The sequence below is a fragment of the Wyeomyia smithii genome, chromosome 2, assembly GCF_029784165.1.
Source record: "Wyeomyia smithii strain HCP4-BCI-WySm-NY-G18 chromosome 2, ASM2978416v1, whole genome shotgun sequence".
In the NCBI taxonomy this organism is placed as follows: Eukaryota; Metazoa; Arthropoda; class Insecta; order Diptera; family Culicidae; genus Wyeomyia; species Wyeomyia smithii.
The window spans coordinates 162,389,283-162,405,968 of NC_073695.1; the positions used below are offsets into that span (position 1 = coordinate 162,389,283).

Consider the following 16,686-nt stretch of genomic DNA (forward strand, 5'->3'; position numbering starts at 1 on the left):
TATATATATATATATATATATATATATATATATATATATATATATATATATATATATATATATATATATATATATATATATATATATATATATTATATATATATATATATATATATATATATATATATATATATATATATATATATATATATATATATATATATATATATATATATATATATATATATATATATATATATATATATATATATATATATATATATATATATATATATATATATACATTCCATGCTACTTATCAGAGCATCAAAATCAACACAAATTGAGATGTCATTCATTGGCTAAAAACTAGTTCTGCACCCAGGATCGATTCTCAACCCTTGCTCTCTTACTCACCTTACCAGTCAGAGGAGAGCTGTAGTAGCTCGTGCTGTATCAAGAAGTCGCCAGCTTACTCGGTTTTGGGCTGTGTTTCACCAGTTTCCCAGACGTCTCATCACTCGCAAGTCTCTTTCGATATGGTCGAGCCATCATGCACGCTGCGCCCCTTAATTTCTTGTGCCGGTAGGGTTGCTGAAGAGAAGTGATTTCACATGGTTGTCGTCCGGCATTCTTACGATGTGACCGGCCTACCGCAACCTATTGTCTTTCGGCAGGTGTGCAATGGGGTTCTTTCCAAGCAGCGCTTGTATCTCATGGTTCATGCGCTGTAGCTATTATCCGTCGTCCGCTTGTGCTCCACCGTAGATAGTCACCTTCTGTTCGCCGATAGGCACCTTCTGTTCGAAAATATCAAAAGGACTTCCGTAGAGGACTGTCGGTTATCAGGGTTTTGTAGTTTTTTTATCGAAGTGGTCTTGTCCGATCATCACCGTGATTGGTGCGTACGTTTGTAATGTCTGAGAAGAACGGGCCATCGTTGAGAACGTGGTCAATTTGTTTCGCTGTACGTTGGTCGAGGAAAGAAGGGACTTTGGACTGCTAATCCGCAGGGAGCTGCGAAGTTGGTGCATAGCAGGCTGTGCGGGCCGATAACCGGTTTATATAAGTCTATCCTTCCGTTCATGTCCCCAACGAAGATCTTGATATCTCTACGCGAGCAGCTATCGTACAGTTTCTCCAGCTGTGCGTAGAACGCTTTTTTCCCTGCATCAGGTCTTACTTCGTGAGGGCAGTGCACATTGGGAATAGTGTAGTTGTGGAACCGGCCTTCAATTCTCAACAAACACAACCTGTCGCTGATTGCCTGCCGCTTTGGTGGTACAGTGCCTTGCGGCCACAAATCCACCGTACCTTCTCTCCTTTCAGGCAAAGCTCCTGGAGCGCAACGATGTCGAAGTGGCGGGGTTCTAGCTGATCCAGCAGAATCCGGTCGACAACCGGGTCGTTAAGCGATCTACTGTTACATGTATTGAGCTTCTAATCGTCGTCCTTATTTCGTCGGCTGGGTCATTGCCGATTGTTCCGGTTCGTTTTGAATTCTTGATTCTCCGTAGTATGTTTATTTTAGTATGCTGCCTTACTAGGGCTGCGATGCCTAGTCTCGCGACGGAGCTGCCGCCATGGATGTAGCTGGCGAGACACCGCATTTGATAGTTCAACCGTCCGGTCCGGATCAGTCGCTGTTTGAGCCGCCCCTAGCCTGTGGGGTAGACGCGCAGACAAGCTGCTCTCTAAGGAGAACAACTACCCCACCGGTTCACCGGTTTTTCCTTGGTTGCTCGTATCCCAGTAGGTACCACGTGGAGGTAGGAATAGGGCATTAAGCCTTGAACCACACTGGGGTCTTTTTTATTCTAACTAGTACGGGTGAACTGTTAAAAAGCACTGCCCAGCCGTTTACCAAATCTAGCTCTCCTAAATATCGAATCATTGTTGCTGAAAGAGCTTGGCGTTGACGATGTGTTCAAGATATTCAGTACATCATCGGAGATTCTATCCCGAAGTGATTTTTTCTGCTTCTACGATACTATTTTAAGCGTTATTCAATAAGCATATTCAAACTCTTTTTTCTCTTTTTAAAATGGCATACATGAAAACTAGCCCCCCCTAGAAATTTTCCTTAGTTGCGCCCATGGGGAAAATAACTGACAGAAGATAACAGTACTCACGGGACACAGATGAAGCAGGATAAATCTTTTGCCGGATTATTGAGGTCATGGAATTTCCTTAATGCATATTTCTGTTAATAAGCTAAGTATATTTTTTCCTTAGTACTGAAAAATCAGTTCAAAGTTTCATTCGCGATAGACGTTTGCTTGTGTGTTCAATTGTTTCTTCTTCGTTCGATTGCTTGGTTAAATTGTTCGATAGTATGTGTGTTGGCGTTGTTCGAGTGGTTTTCGGTGAATACGATATATCATATATGGTACGTTGGCTGCTTGTTTCCATGTCTCTGGTACGTGGTTTATTCATGTCGGTAGAGAACCTAGTACATGGATAATTCTTCCTCTCAGTACCACGGGGGGCTAGAAACATAACAACAAAAATCTTTTTTTTTGTTTTTATTTGGTGTAGACCAGTGTCCCGGGTTGCCAGCTATGCAGATTGATTAATCAAAAGACTACAATCTTAAATCTGATGACTTTTGTTGGGCTCGTTTCATGATTAGTTCGGCTTTTGAAAAATGAGCTATAAATGCATGACACTCTTACAAAACAAAATAGGCAGTGTTGGGTCGGTTCGATTGGGAGAGATAATTATTTGCTGCCGCTCGCTACGCTGGTTAGGATCCAAGTGCCCGAGTCGTTGTTGCGCGCTCTTTTACCATCACGTAGGTTGACTGCTCACGCTGTCACACACACAGTTAGACAAATAAATCGCAATTCGGACCAGGGCTAATTAGGTGGATTCTACAAATCAACACTGATACGAATCTTCATATCAATATTAAACAGTTGGATCTCTACATCTTTCTCCTTCTCAAAAAAAAAAAAAATGCTCGTCAAAAAAAAAAAGTGGATACCCGACAAATTTTCCAACAAATGTTTATTTTTTTCTTAGTGATGTGTCAAATGAATATGATAATAATAATAATTATATAAAAAAATCCATGTATTACAGAAATTTGGCTGGAATTTTCTTCTCCCTTACTGGACGCTTTACTATGGTTCTTGTGCATCGTGTTTGTCCGTCTGTTTATGCTTCGTGGATCGGGGTATCGGAGACGCCTTGCGTGAGTCATTGACTTCTGGAAATTCGTTTTGCACATCAGAAGCTTGATCCTCCGATTCATCATTTTTACCGGACGATGGAAATTTCCGCAAATGTGTTACTGGACGGCGATAAATGACTCCTTCTTCATTAGAAACGACAGTATCACTACCATTTCTCTTAAGGACGGTGAATTTCTCGAGTCGAAACTTCGGTTCAAGCTTTCCTGTTTCGTAGTTTCGAAGTATCACAGAATCACCCACTTCAATGTCGGAAGACTTAGCATGCCTGCGCTTGTCCGCGTAATGTTTTCCCAGCATTTTCTTCATCGCGTCGCGTTCTCGTACCTCTGCATCTCTACACCAGTGTGGGTCCGTTCTCAACGAAGGCAAAAGGTCCTTGACTGGTCGTCCGGTCATCAGTTCCAGTGGAGCTTTTTCGGTTACTGAGTGTGGTGTAGTGTTGTACATGTACACGTAATCCTGAATCGCCTTTCGCCAACCGCAATTTGTGGCCTTAGCAATACGCAGCGTCCGGAGGATCCCCTGGTTTTGCCTCTCGACTAGGCCGTTCATTTGGGGCCAGTAAGGAATGGTACGTATTAGCTTGATGTTTTTTCCTTTACAATATTCAGCGAACGCTTCGCTGGCAAACGGAGGACCATTATCGCAGCGCACAGTTTCAGAGTAAGTTTGTTCTCGGAAAACTTCCTCCAAAGCCTCAATTGTCTTTGCTGCGGTTGTTGACTTCATTTCTAGAACTCTCAAAAACCGGCTATAGTAGTCAACGACAACTAAAAACGTAGCACAGTCTTTGGCCGAGAAAAAATCAATCCCGATTTCTTGCCATGATCTTTCTGGCATCTCCTTGCGAATAAGTGGCTCAGGGGGGTATTGCCTACTAACAACGGCACATCCAGCACACTCTTGAACCACGTTAGTCACATCCCGATCCATGCATGGCCACCAAATCTTCTCTCTTATGTTTCTTCGCATCGCAATAACTCCAGGGTGTCCTCGATGTGCAATATGCAACGCCCTCTGACGAAATTTTGTTGGAAGGACAATCCTGTCATCTCTAACGACAATACCTTCAATCACTGCGAGTTCCTTTTCGATAGCCTGGTATCTAAAAAGCTCTGGAGGCCAATCTTGGGTTTCCAACGCTTTCGTGACTGATACTAGTGTTTCATCTGCAATAGTCGCCTGTCTCATCTCTTTCAACGTGATCGCTAGGGGTGCTTCTCCCACTGTAAATAGGAAATGATCTGTATGCTCTTCGAAAGGCTTTCCAGTGTCAACAACCAAACGAGATAGCACATCAGAAATGTTAGAGGGTCCAGGAACGTACTTAATCTCAAAGTCGTAGGGTTGCAATCGCAATGCCCACCCTTCTGCTCTTGAACATGTCCGTTTCCCATCGCGATGCTTGTCTCCGTATATATATTCGAGGGCCTTATGATCAGTGAATATGGTGAACCGGAGGCCAAAGAGGTAAAGGTAAAACTTTTTCACCGCCCAGACAACGGCCAATGCCTCCCGTTGTGTTTGGGGATAGACTCTCTCTGCCCTAGTAAGACCTTTCGAGGCGAAGCATATGATCCTTGGTACATTATTCTTATCTCTTTGGGCTAGCACAGCACCCAGCCCAACAGGAGAAGCGTCGACGTACACCTCGGTACTATCGTTTGCGTCAAAAAATCCTAATTTGCGAACGTTGTTGCAGAGCTCATTTCTCAAATCATTGAAGCTATGCAATTGGTCCTCACCAAATGCATCTACTTCACCACGAAGGTACTGCCTTAACCATTCCGTCCTCGAAGAAAGATTTGGAATAAACTGCCCAACAAAATTAATAAGTCCCAGAAAGCTGCGAACTTCTTCTTTGGACGATGGCTGACGGAAGTTCCTTATGGCTAGAATCTTGTCAGATGGACTCACTCCGTTTGCACTTACCTCGAAACCAAGAATCTGCAGTTTTTCGACTCCGAAGATACATTTACTTTTGTTCAGCATAGCATTATTCCTTTCTAACACCATCAATACTTGCTGCAGTCGCGCATCATGCTCCTGTTTCGTCCTGCCTGAAACCACGATATCGTCAATATAGACGATCACTCCATCGATACCGGCTAGCATTTCCGTCATAATCCTTTGGAAAATTTCGGGCGCACATGTTATTCCTAACATCAGACGTTTGAATTGCATCAGGCCCCTTCCGGTCATGAATGTTGTAACGCATCGTGATTCAGGATGAAGCTCCACGTGGTGGTACGCAGACGTAATGTCCAGTCTTGAGTAAACTTTGGATCCTCTGAGTTTATTCAGGAAGGTTTCTATGACAGGTAAAGGATAATGCTCTCTCTGGATGGCCTCATTGGGATGTTTCATATTAATACAAATTCTGACGTCGTCCTTACCCTTTGGAACAATAACCATAGGAGATATCCAGTCTGCTGGGCCTTCGACTCTTTCAATAACGTCACTGCGGAGCATTTCTTCTATTTTGTCGTCGACCTTTTTCTCTAAAGCAGCAGGAATCCTCAAATAAGCAATCTTTCTTGGAGGTACTGTAGGGTCGATGAAGAGCTTCACTTGGATACCGGGAAATTTTGGAAATGTTTCATTCGGAGTATTGAGCTCTCTTTTGCAATTTTGATCAATTTGAAGAACATGGAGTCCTATTTTCAAAACCCGTAACTCTTCCGACGTTCGCTTGCTGAGGAGAGACTTTCGTGCACCCTCGATTTCGGAAAACTCGGCATAACTTTTTGGCTTCGTTGGATTTACCGATATCCAGGCTTCGAAAATTGCGATGACGTTCAATGGATCCTGGTTGGCATAAGGGTAAAATTTACGATCACATTGGTACCTCTTTCTAAAAATATTTGCGTCTTTTGCAACTAGTAGTTTCCACACATCTTCCGTGACGGCATTAATAGCAGATCCGGAATCAATAACAAACTCTATCGGCACTGTATCGATACGGCATTCTACCGAGTCATTATGTAGGGCATGTGATTCCACCTAATTTAAAAAAAAGACTCCACTGTTTATTCAAATTCACGTTATCATATTTTCAACTGGCAAACAAATTAAAAATGAGCATCTTAAAAGAAACAAATCATTTTACCTTCGCGATGTCGTCAGCAGTCGGTCGGTGAGGGACTTCTTCCTTCCAGGACTCTGATTCGTTCACTGAGTTTGCCTCTGACCCATCACGGTAATCCGTCCCATGCCTCGATTGACGAGCTCCACGTTGCCCGGTACGTACACCACACTTTCTAGCGTAGGGACCTCGCTGTCCACAATTGTTGCATTTTGCTCCTCGCGCAAAACATTCTCGAGTGTCTTCAAAGTGACGGGATGAACCGCATCGATTGCCCTCAGTCCGGAAACGAGTGCTGCTTTGTCTAGACCGTTGACCAATCGACTGCCTAGCGAATCGCTGGTTACCTTCTGTGGTTCGCTTTGGGCTTGTATTTCGACCTCTAAAACTGTTGGATCTTACGCTGTTGACATTTTCTTCAGCACGAAAAGGCTTTCGTTTGCCTCTTTGCTTCGAAAGAATTTCACGGTTGATTGCAAAAGTGATTATTTCATCCAAATTCATAATGTTCTCCAACCCTTTATCACGAACTTTTTCATCACGTGCTCCCATCGTGATTTGCTACAGGAGCTCGGTCTCCTCGCGTTCCAAGAACTCACATCTAACAGCTTGAGCACGTAGTCGGGGGATATTATTATTAAAAGATTCTTCGCCATTTTGGCAAAGCGACCGGAACAGCTCTAGCTCCACTCGTTCGTTGCGCTTGCCTATGAAGAATTTGGTTAGTCTCTTGACGGCATTGTCGTACTCTGGAAACTCCAAGGGCATCAGCGGAATCTTCACGGGTTCCGGAATGATCTCTTCCGCCACCGGGCGTAGGTTGAAAAATATGCGCTGCAGCCCTCTTTCTCCCATTGCAAGCATGGTCACCAACTTTTCATGCTGATCTTCGACGTTTCGTAACTGAAGAACCAGTTCAAAGGCTCGGTGCCATTCCTCCCACTCACGGCGCAAGTCTTGCGCATCAACTTGGTCGTTGAACGGGTTCAACGGAAAACGGTGTCTGTCATTGTCGTTCATCTGAAATTCATATTGAAAAAATGGACCTAATTATTACAAAACACTATTATTACTAATTGGTGTTTCATTGTTCTGTTTTTAGAAAAATCTAATCTAAAATAATATTTTGTCCTATTTTTTTTTTTATTTTATTTGCACTCGCTGCCTTCAACCAAATTTACTTTAATACTGCAAATTTTCACAGTCGCTCTTCAATACTGCGAAATTTCACAGCCGCTCACATTTTTTTGCGGACTCACTCTGAATTCAGCGCTTCGGATTTCTCCGGGACCGCTTTAGTTTTGACACTTTGATTTTTTTTTCGAGCTTGCTCTGAATACAGCGCTTCGGATTTCTCCGGACTCGCTTCAGCTTTGGCACTTCGGATTTCTCCGGGCTTGCCTCGAATACAGCACTTCGGATTTCTCCGGGCTCGCTTCAGCTTTGGCACTTCGGATTTCTCCGGGCTTGCCCCGAACACAGCGCTTCTGATTTCTCCGGATTCGCTTCAGTTTTAGCGAATTCTTTTTTTTTTCACTGCCGCCATTGCGTTTTTAGCGTTTCAGGCCTCACCTTCAAACTGCGCTTCGGGTCTATCCACTATGAAATTCCCGAACTCGCCCTCTGTTTTGGCGCTACAAAGCCATGTTCGGATTCACTTTCAATCCACGTTCAACATGTTCAATTCTGTTTTTTATTACACTCGCTCCATAACCAGACTATCACGTTTAACTTAGTATCTAAATCACCTCGAATTTACGGAACACTATGAAAATTTTATTACCTATTTTCCGTTTTTTCACCGCTGTCAGCAATATTCATGACCTTCACGAGGAAAAAAAGTGTCCCTTTTCCCTTTTTATAATACTCACCATTATCCTACCGGCTGCGCCAAAATTGTTGGGTCGGTTTGATTGGGGGAGATAATTATTTGCTGCCGCCCGCTACGCTGGTTAGGATCCAAGTGCCCGAGTCGTTGTTGTGCGCTCTTTTACCATCACGTAGGTTGACTGCTCATGCTGTCACACACACAGTTAGACAAATAAAACGCAATTCGGACCAGGGCTAATTAGGTGGATTCTACAAATCAACACTGATACGAATCTTCATATCAATATTAAACAGTTGGATCTCTACAGGCAGTATTACAATATAGTTTAAAAATAGTTTGAAAATTTAATATCGCGCTCGACAAGTATTTGATCCTATCGCCTACCATGCCCTAACTGATCGGTTACAGACATTTCACTTAGTTCTATGCTTTTATTTTATGACTTTCCTAGCTTTTGGACAATTATAATACACATAAACAATTTTTTTTTAATTATACTGTAACCGTTTTGGTCGGGCTGACGACAACTAAATTTTGATTGCGATTGTTTTGGCATTTTGTTAATAAACTTAGCACTTTGTTTTGTTTGATATGCATATTTGCATTTTTCCTAGTTTTTAGGCTTTGTAGGCATGAAACTTTGCCAGTTTCTATACTCAGTAGGTATCTTAGTTTATTTATTATAAGAGAGAACCGGTGCGAAACACCGTGTCCCTGCGCGTCTGCGTCGGTGGAAGGGAATAGTGCTGCCGTGCATAACGCTCCGGTGTAAACGCGTCTTCGGCTCGGGTTAGTTATGCACATCTAAGGGTTTCCAGAGTGTAGTGATTTCCCGATGTGTCTTAAGATATTTATTCATGTCTCACGTTGACCGTTTAGTCGGAGACTGCCCGTTCGTCGGTTTTATTTAATCACGTTGCAAACCGGAACAGGTTTCGTCTGGTCGATAAATATCGAGATTAATTTAATAACTACGCGATGTAAATCTTATAAAGAACCGCCTCTGCCGAGGCGCTTGCTTTCTCGGAGCTATTCAGGATTATTAGTCACTTATATAAATACTTAGATGCTTCGGGTGGTATATGATTTTCGCGCGCATCATTCACATAGGATCGCTTTGTTTGACAAGAAAAATATTCTCGTAATGAGCGAGCACCGCGCGCAGCGGTGTTCGATTCCGTCAAATATCGTGAAGTCATGATAACACAAACCTTTCTTTCCGCCGCAGTAGTAGAGATTCAGAAATAAACTCGGTCTCGGGCTGTCCGTTTAGCTGGAGATTGTTCACCAATTGCTTTGATATAAGCGTGTCGCCAATCGGAGTAAGTTTCATTCGGTTTATGAATATCTTGAATAATCTAATGGCTACGCAAAGTCCCGACCAACCACTCTTTAAGTTTCTTCATGAAACGAGAACGATCGCTATCGATTAGTTTTGAACCTATATCGATTGATTCCAGTTGTTGTCGTTTCATAAAGGTGCATAAAGAGTGGTTGATCGGGGTATACCTTTGAAAGAGACGCGTTTATCGAAGTGCGTTTCTGCGTTTCTGATACTCGGGATTGGCCTTATTATGGTTTATTGATTTAAACCAGATTCACATCGTGTAGTCATATATGCGTGGCTCCAATAACATTACATTGTAAAAATCGGTCAATTTACCAAATAAACCATGCACACCTGTGCGCGGTCCCAAAGGCATTGATAATGTCTCTTGGTCTAAACCGGTACCAGATATAAATAAGCTAGTTGTGTTTCTCTAGTCAGCCGGCTGACTATAGAAAAAACCGAAAATAGCTAAATAGAGACGGATAGGAGTTATATGTATGATCGCATCACTTATCAAAGTGAATCCTGATCCAACGAGCCCCCCCCCCTACTAACAAAAACCTCCTTCCTGTGACCTTTGTGGAGATGCAGAGGTAAACACGGTCTCCAAATAGCAAGGGTCACACTAACATCCCTTACCTCTTCCCGCCTGAATGCTAGGACGTGGCCGGCGTCGTTATTGATCCTTTAAAGTATTGAGTCACTAAAACTTGTACAATGAGAATGGTCGGTCACTCCCAACCCCATTCAGTTGATTCACTGTACAATTTTACTGGTTCGGATCAATCACGGAGTGCAACCATTGATATGTGCAGTCAGTCAAGCTAAGCTAAGCTATATTCTATAATTCTGTAATACAGATTCTGTATTGCTTTTTTAGTTCAAAAATCTGTAAAATACAGAAAAATCTGTATATGTGGCATCCCTGTCCTGACTATGAACTGTTGGAGTGTAAAGCCAAATTGAACTACTCGGTTTTAATTCCAGGTTAAAAGGCAATTTTATTGAACATCATCTCTTCAGGTCATTATAAGCGACCGTGTTGGTCTAGCGATTGTTACAGAGTTATTTTTTGTTTGGGGACATCCACATACCACGTGGACAGCTTTGGGGGGGGGTGGGTGTTTGGGTAATGTCCACGGTCCATACATTTTTTTTAGAATTTATATGGGCAGTTGTCCACGGAGGGGGAGGGGGGGTCAAAACCGTTAAAAATCTGTTCACGTGGTATGTGGATGGCCCCTTTCTCATTCTTGGACTTGTCTACACCTACTACTGCTTATAGCACACACCTTCTCTACAAGCTGCCGCGCACGTGTTGCACAGCTTTGAGCTTCCCACCTAAAGCTTTCTGTACAATATTGCATACATGCTGACTATCAAGATACATTTAGTTCTTCTCAATCTACATACTAACTAATAAAGGTTGTTCTCGTTGTAAATAAAACTCCGTATTCTACGATTTAACGAGTATTTATTATGAGCGAACTTAACCACGCGGTGGTCTATAACTGATTAATCTTACACTGTCTTGTTCTTAGACTTGTACAGCCTATCGATAGTAGTAGTAGTATAAAACATTATAATAGTAGTAGTATTGGAATAGACGAGGGGTGCGCTAATATTACAACATCCTCCTCACTTTGAGAAGAATCACATTTATTTTAAACTCACATCGTAATCCTTCAACTTCTGTGGCATACGTGTTTCACGTTTGGGTCTGGTCGCACTGGTATAGTCTGCTTGTTTCGCTGACTTTTCAACGCATTGCTTCGGTTTGTGATTACGCGTCACTGCATCATACGCTTGATCAGACGTTACCTCTGGAACTGTCACTGAATACGAGGACGATACAATCGCAGGCGGCATTGCAACATCACAATTGGTGGAATTATTTTTATCCTCCTGAGTGTTCGCGAATAAAGCAGTCGAATCTGCTGATTCATGAAGATTGGAAAACTCAGCAAATGGTTGGTTTACTCGTACCAAAGAAAGCGATTCGGAAATGTTCTAGGCGGTCTCATGCCGTGGCTTTAGGTGAACCAAACTACGTCGATATTCTGTGCCTGCTGCGTTTATCAAGTAGGAGCGATCATTCAAGCGTCTTGTTACAATTCCTGGTGTACAAATTTTAGTTTCTTCAGGATTTAGCTGAGCAAAAACCGGTGAACCCACCTGTAAATCAGGAAAGTTTCGGGTTCTTGCATCGTAGTTGAATTTGGATTTTTTACGCTGTTTCTCGATGGCTTGCGGTACTTCTTCTACCACTTTTGGGAGAAACTTAGTGACTGAAGAAGGAACAATGTACCGTGTGGATCGTGAGAAAAGTCGCGCAGCCGGACTGGAGCCAATCTTGTTCGGAACATTGCGCCAGTGAAGTAGGGCGAACCAAAAATTTTCGTCTGTGTCTTCACATTTCTTCATCATTTTCTTGACAATTTTGACCGCTGCCTCCGACTTTCCATTTGCCTACTGATGATGCGGCGATGACGTAATGTGTTCGAAGTCCCAGTCTTTTGCGAATTGGGCCATCTTGCGGTTGATGAAGTTTGTGCCATTGTCCGTCAAAACCATCTGCGGCACACCATGCCGCGCAAAGTTTCTTTTGCACACCTTAATTACGGACTCCGGAGTCAAACCTTCTAAGGGGTCGACCTCAAAGTAGTCGGAGTAATGATCGACCGTAACGAGGAATTTTCGCTTGCGACCGCGGTGCTCTATGAAAAATACTACAAGGTATACAGCCCTAGGGTTGTATGAAATGGTGACGTGGGACTAAACACTGTAATTAGGGGATTTTTTTGTTACAAAATATACAGAGTCTGCATACAGAATCAATGTGTTTATTTTCAGCCTCCCCTGGAAATCAATTTTTGGAATATATTCAACAACACTCGAAGAAATATCATTTATATTTGGCGATATTATGCCTTTAGTATTTTTTTTTTGTGCAAAAAAATATGTATTTAACAAGGCACAAGCATATCGTGCTTGTTGAAGAAGCACCAAGAATTTCTCATAATGCGTCAAAGTCAGAATTATCTCTATATCCTCAAAAATCAAATTCAATAATGCTTACGTTATCATAATGAATGGTTTTGTCTTATTTAACTCTAACTAAATCAAATCTATAGTATGGATATTACTTTCAAAATAATATGGAAGCCCTTACAAAGGTTCATCAATTGGAAAACAAAAGAAAATATTTTGAACAAAATTCCTAACAAGTTCCAGCAAAAAATCATAGAAATCCACAATTACATTTTTATTTTTTGCTTGACAATTTTTTCATTTGCCTGCAACTACATTCGCTGTATTACGAAGACAGGAAATATACGTTTATTATGGTAAAGCTTAGAATAATAATATATCATCTAACAATTTTGAAATATAAAAAGAGATTCTGTACGAATCTTACTAAATAAACTAAAAAATCACAAGCATTCGCAGGTTCTTACTCTTCTATAAATGTATATATTTAGGAATTTACTCTTTCGATACTATCCGGTCACGATTATTTAGTGAATATCGAAGATAAAATTTAAAAAATATCCGTTGCAAAAATTTACAATTCTTGTTGAGTAATTCATGGCAATCATATTTATGAAATAAACTTTCAATCACCATCAACAGCAGCATTGTAGTTTTTCCTCAATTGCATACGAATAGAAATGTACGAACAAAAGTGTACCACTGCAATACGAATAGTACTGCTGCAGTACGAATAGAAGAGTACCAATGCAATCATAGACGACGAGAGACCTGCGGTTCTATACTCCACTGGTACTGTTGCTTTTACTGGCATGTTTTCTTTCAAGACATCAGTTTTTATTAGGTTCTACAGTACCTTACACGCAGGTTTAGAGATTGTTCAAGGATGGGTATTGTTTCAAACTTTTAGGAAAACTTTTACCTTCGAGACATCATATTAGTCTAAGCTCATGGAAGCAAAAATAAATTGACCTATTGGGACGGGGAGACTCTGTCAATTTTTTTTTCGAAATTGATACAGGGAATATCACAGGGAACGGATGGTGTCCATTCACGTCGTCTGTGCTAGGAATGCTCGCATGTAATTGGTTCATTATTCGCGTAAATTTGTTATTGAAATTATTATCAATTTTACCGCTTAGCAATGAAATTAGAGTGATAATTAACACATTACAAAATTGTTATACATTTTATCTATCCAACAACATATTGGTTATTGTTATCCATCATGTGGTTATGCTGTTATTAGCGTTTGAAATCTGATGCAACATTTGCCCGTTTCATTTCAAATTTTACAGAATGCATCCCAGTATAGTAAACAAAGACGTGTCCCACGTCAATACATCCATACTCACCATTTGGAATGGGAACACTGGGATACTGTGACTCATCATCGGAGGGTTTGGTTGAGAAGCGGCGTATTTCGCGCAGATTTTGCACTCTTTCACGACATACTCAATGTGGGAACTCATGCCAGGCCAAAAGAGATTCGCTCTGGCCAACTTCAATGTTGCTTCTACGCCGCCGCCATGACTCACATGGCAGCATTCAATCAGCTTGCGTCGTAGAAAGTATGGTACCACAATTCGATCATTTCGCAAAACCAAATCATCAACAGTGCTCAATTTGTTTCTGTAGTTGTAATAAACTCGAACACCATCAGGCACTTTATCAATCACCTTCGGCCAACCGTGATAAATGTAGTAAATGATCAACTGCATCGATGAATCGGCTTTTATTGCTTGAATTATTTCGCTCAAACGTTGGTCAGAGATGCTTAGGTAAGTGGTTGGTTTTACATCTTCGATTTCTTTCAGCACTTTGAAAATATTCAGCTTTCGGGTTATTCAGGTTTCATTGGAGGTTAATGGAGCTCGAGAAAGAGCGTCGGCAACTACGTTGTCTTTGCCAGTCACGTACATTACCGACAAATTGTACCGTTGTAGGTTTAGCAGCATGTGTTGCAGCCGGCGCGGTGCCAACAGCAGTAGTTTCTGGAAAATGTTGATCAATGGTCGGTGGTCAGTCTTGACGACAGCCTTCGGATTTCCTACGATAAGTTGATCAAACCGTACACACGCGAACAGGATCCCAACAGCTCCTTTTCTATTTGCGCATAGTTTCCTTCTGCTGGTGTGAACGTTCTCGATGCAAATCCGACCACTCCATCTTGCTGATATATTGCCGCACCCAAACCATAGCAACTGGCATCACACTCTATCGTTATTGGAAGATTAGGATCATAGTAACGTAGCGTCCCGATCTCAGCAAACAGTGACTTTACTCTGTTGTATTCCTCTTCTTCAACTTTTGTCCAATTCCAATCAAATTCTTCAGAGATTAGTTTTCGTAGGTTAGTGAGATTGACGCTGAGATTCCTTACAAATCGGCTCAGGTAGTTTACTATTCCGATGAAGCGGTGCACTTCCTTTCTGTTCGTTGGTTTAGGGAACTCTCGAATGGCAGTAACCTTAGTTTCGTCTGGCTTTAATCCGTGATCTGTAAGAACGTGTCCGTAAAATTTCACCGACGTTTGACACAATTTTAGTTTAGACAAATTTAATTTCACGTTCTTTTCCTGCAGTCTAATTAATAAAGCTTTCAGGCATACATTGTGGTTTTTTAACGCTTCTTCGAGGGAATTCCCTGATCCATAAACCAAAACATCGTCTGCAATACATTCAACACTATCCAGTCCTTCAAAAGCTTCTTGTAACTTCAGCTGAAAAATTTCCGGTGCCGAGGCGATACCGAAAGGCAAACGTGTCCAACGAAAGCGTCCGTAAGGTGTCCAAGAAGTGGTCAGCTTACTGCTGGCTTCATCTAATTCCACATGCCAGAATCCTTTCTTAGCATCAACGGTTGAAAAAACCTTCGCCTGTCCGAGCTCCGGTAAAATTTCATCCAACGTGACAAACTGCAGAAGTGGTCTTTTTAGCGCCTTATTTAGGGGAACTGGATCCAGACAAAGTCGAATTCCATTCGATCCAGGACGTTGTACAATTACTAGATTGCTAACCCAGTCAGTGTGCGACGCTTCCTTGACTATGAGGCCATCCTTTTCTAGCTACTCGAGTTCTTTCTTCAGATTGTTTCTCATTGCTATCGGGATCCGTCTGGGAGGCTGGATTGATGGTGGTACATTTTTATCGATCTCTAACGAAACGGTACCGGAAAATTTTCCCTAGCCAGTGAAAAGATCCCGATGGTTATCGATTATCTTTTGAGCCTCAATTCGGTAAATGTTAAGCAGTTTCTCTGGTGGGGCCGTAGATTTTGGTTGAGTGAACTGCACTGTTTTGCAAAACTTCACGAAACCAAGTTCTCGAGAAGCTTTAGCAGAAAGCAGAGGACGGTGATCAACGTCCACCACCTGGAGAACTAAGCGATACTTTCTATCATTTCGACGGCATGGGATCTTGACCTGTCCTAACACTTTGATAGGACCACCACCAAAGCTTTGAAGCCGCAGCTTGGAAGGCTGTACCAGTGGGTTGTCAATTCCGCTAAGCTTAGCTAGACTCGAGAATCCGATCAGACTTGTATTTGCCCCGGTGTCGACTTCACAAGTTACGGATTTCCAGTCGTTGGCGAATTTCAAATCAAGTTTCGCTAATACGCTACCGCCGTGGTCCGAATTGTCGAATATTTTCCCGATCTCGTACTCTTCTGATTCTTCCGATGAAGTGTTATCGTCCGATGACGTTGCGTCGTTGGATTCAGTGCTCTCATCCTTCACTTCCTTTATTCGTCGAGATCGCCGATTCTTCGGTCTTTTGTTAGCTTTACAAACTTTTCCAAAATGGTTTTTACCGTTACACTTGTAGCAGCGTTTTCCCAGGGCAGGACAAGATCCTTTGGAAAATTTGTGGCGATCTCCACAGAACTTGCATCGAAGTGATCCTTTTACTGACTTATCTTTACTTACTTTGTTGACATCTGCCGTTTTAGGTGTTGACATCGCCAGATCCAGTGACCGCTTTTTTTTGTTTTTTTTTTTGCGAAGGTAGCGGGAAAATCTGCAAACAGACACCTGAGAAGAGAACTCAGGGTGTGGGGATGAGACTAGGGGAGAGATGCTGGGGTAGTTACACTCCCCCAGACCCCTACTGATCCCTGTCTCGACCCACTAAAGCCGTGACCGCTTGGCCACAGAGAACAGACGTTCATCTTCTTTTCAAAAGATGTGTAAAAAATTGCAACCGTCATTTACCACTAAGTGGTAATGCTCCCGCTATGTGGCGCTTTTGTCACTTACAAACCAAGCACTGATATCGATAAAATATCGATACAGCAATATTTATGCAGCGCA

General features: G+C 42.0%; 1 protein-coding gene across 1 annotated transcript; it reads right to left on the minus strand.

Annotated features, from left to right (window-relative positions):
• Nucleotides 1–3,065: 3,065 nt before the first annotated feature.
• Nucleotides 3,066–11,084, minus strand: LOC129720171 (uncharacterized protein K02A2.6-like). Its single transcript, XM_055671607.1, has 4 exons — nt 11,058–11,084; nt 6,822–7,242; nt 6,336–6,610; nt 3,066–6,140 (listed from the first exon to the last, which is right to left on the minus strand). Exons 1-4 carry the CDS (start codon nt 11,082–11,084, stop codon nt 3,066–3,068), a joined length of 3,798 nt encoding a protein of 1,265 aa, XP_055527582.1.
• Nucleotides 11,085–16,686: the final 5,602 nt, after the last annotated feature.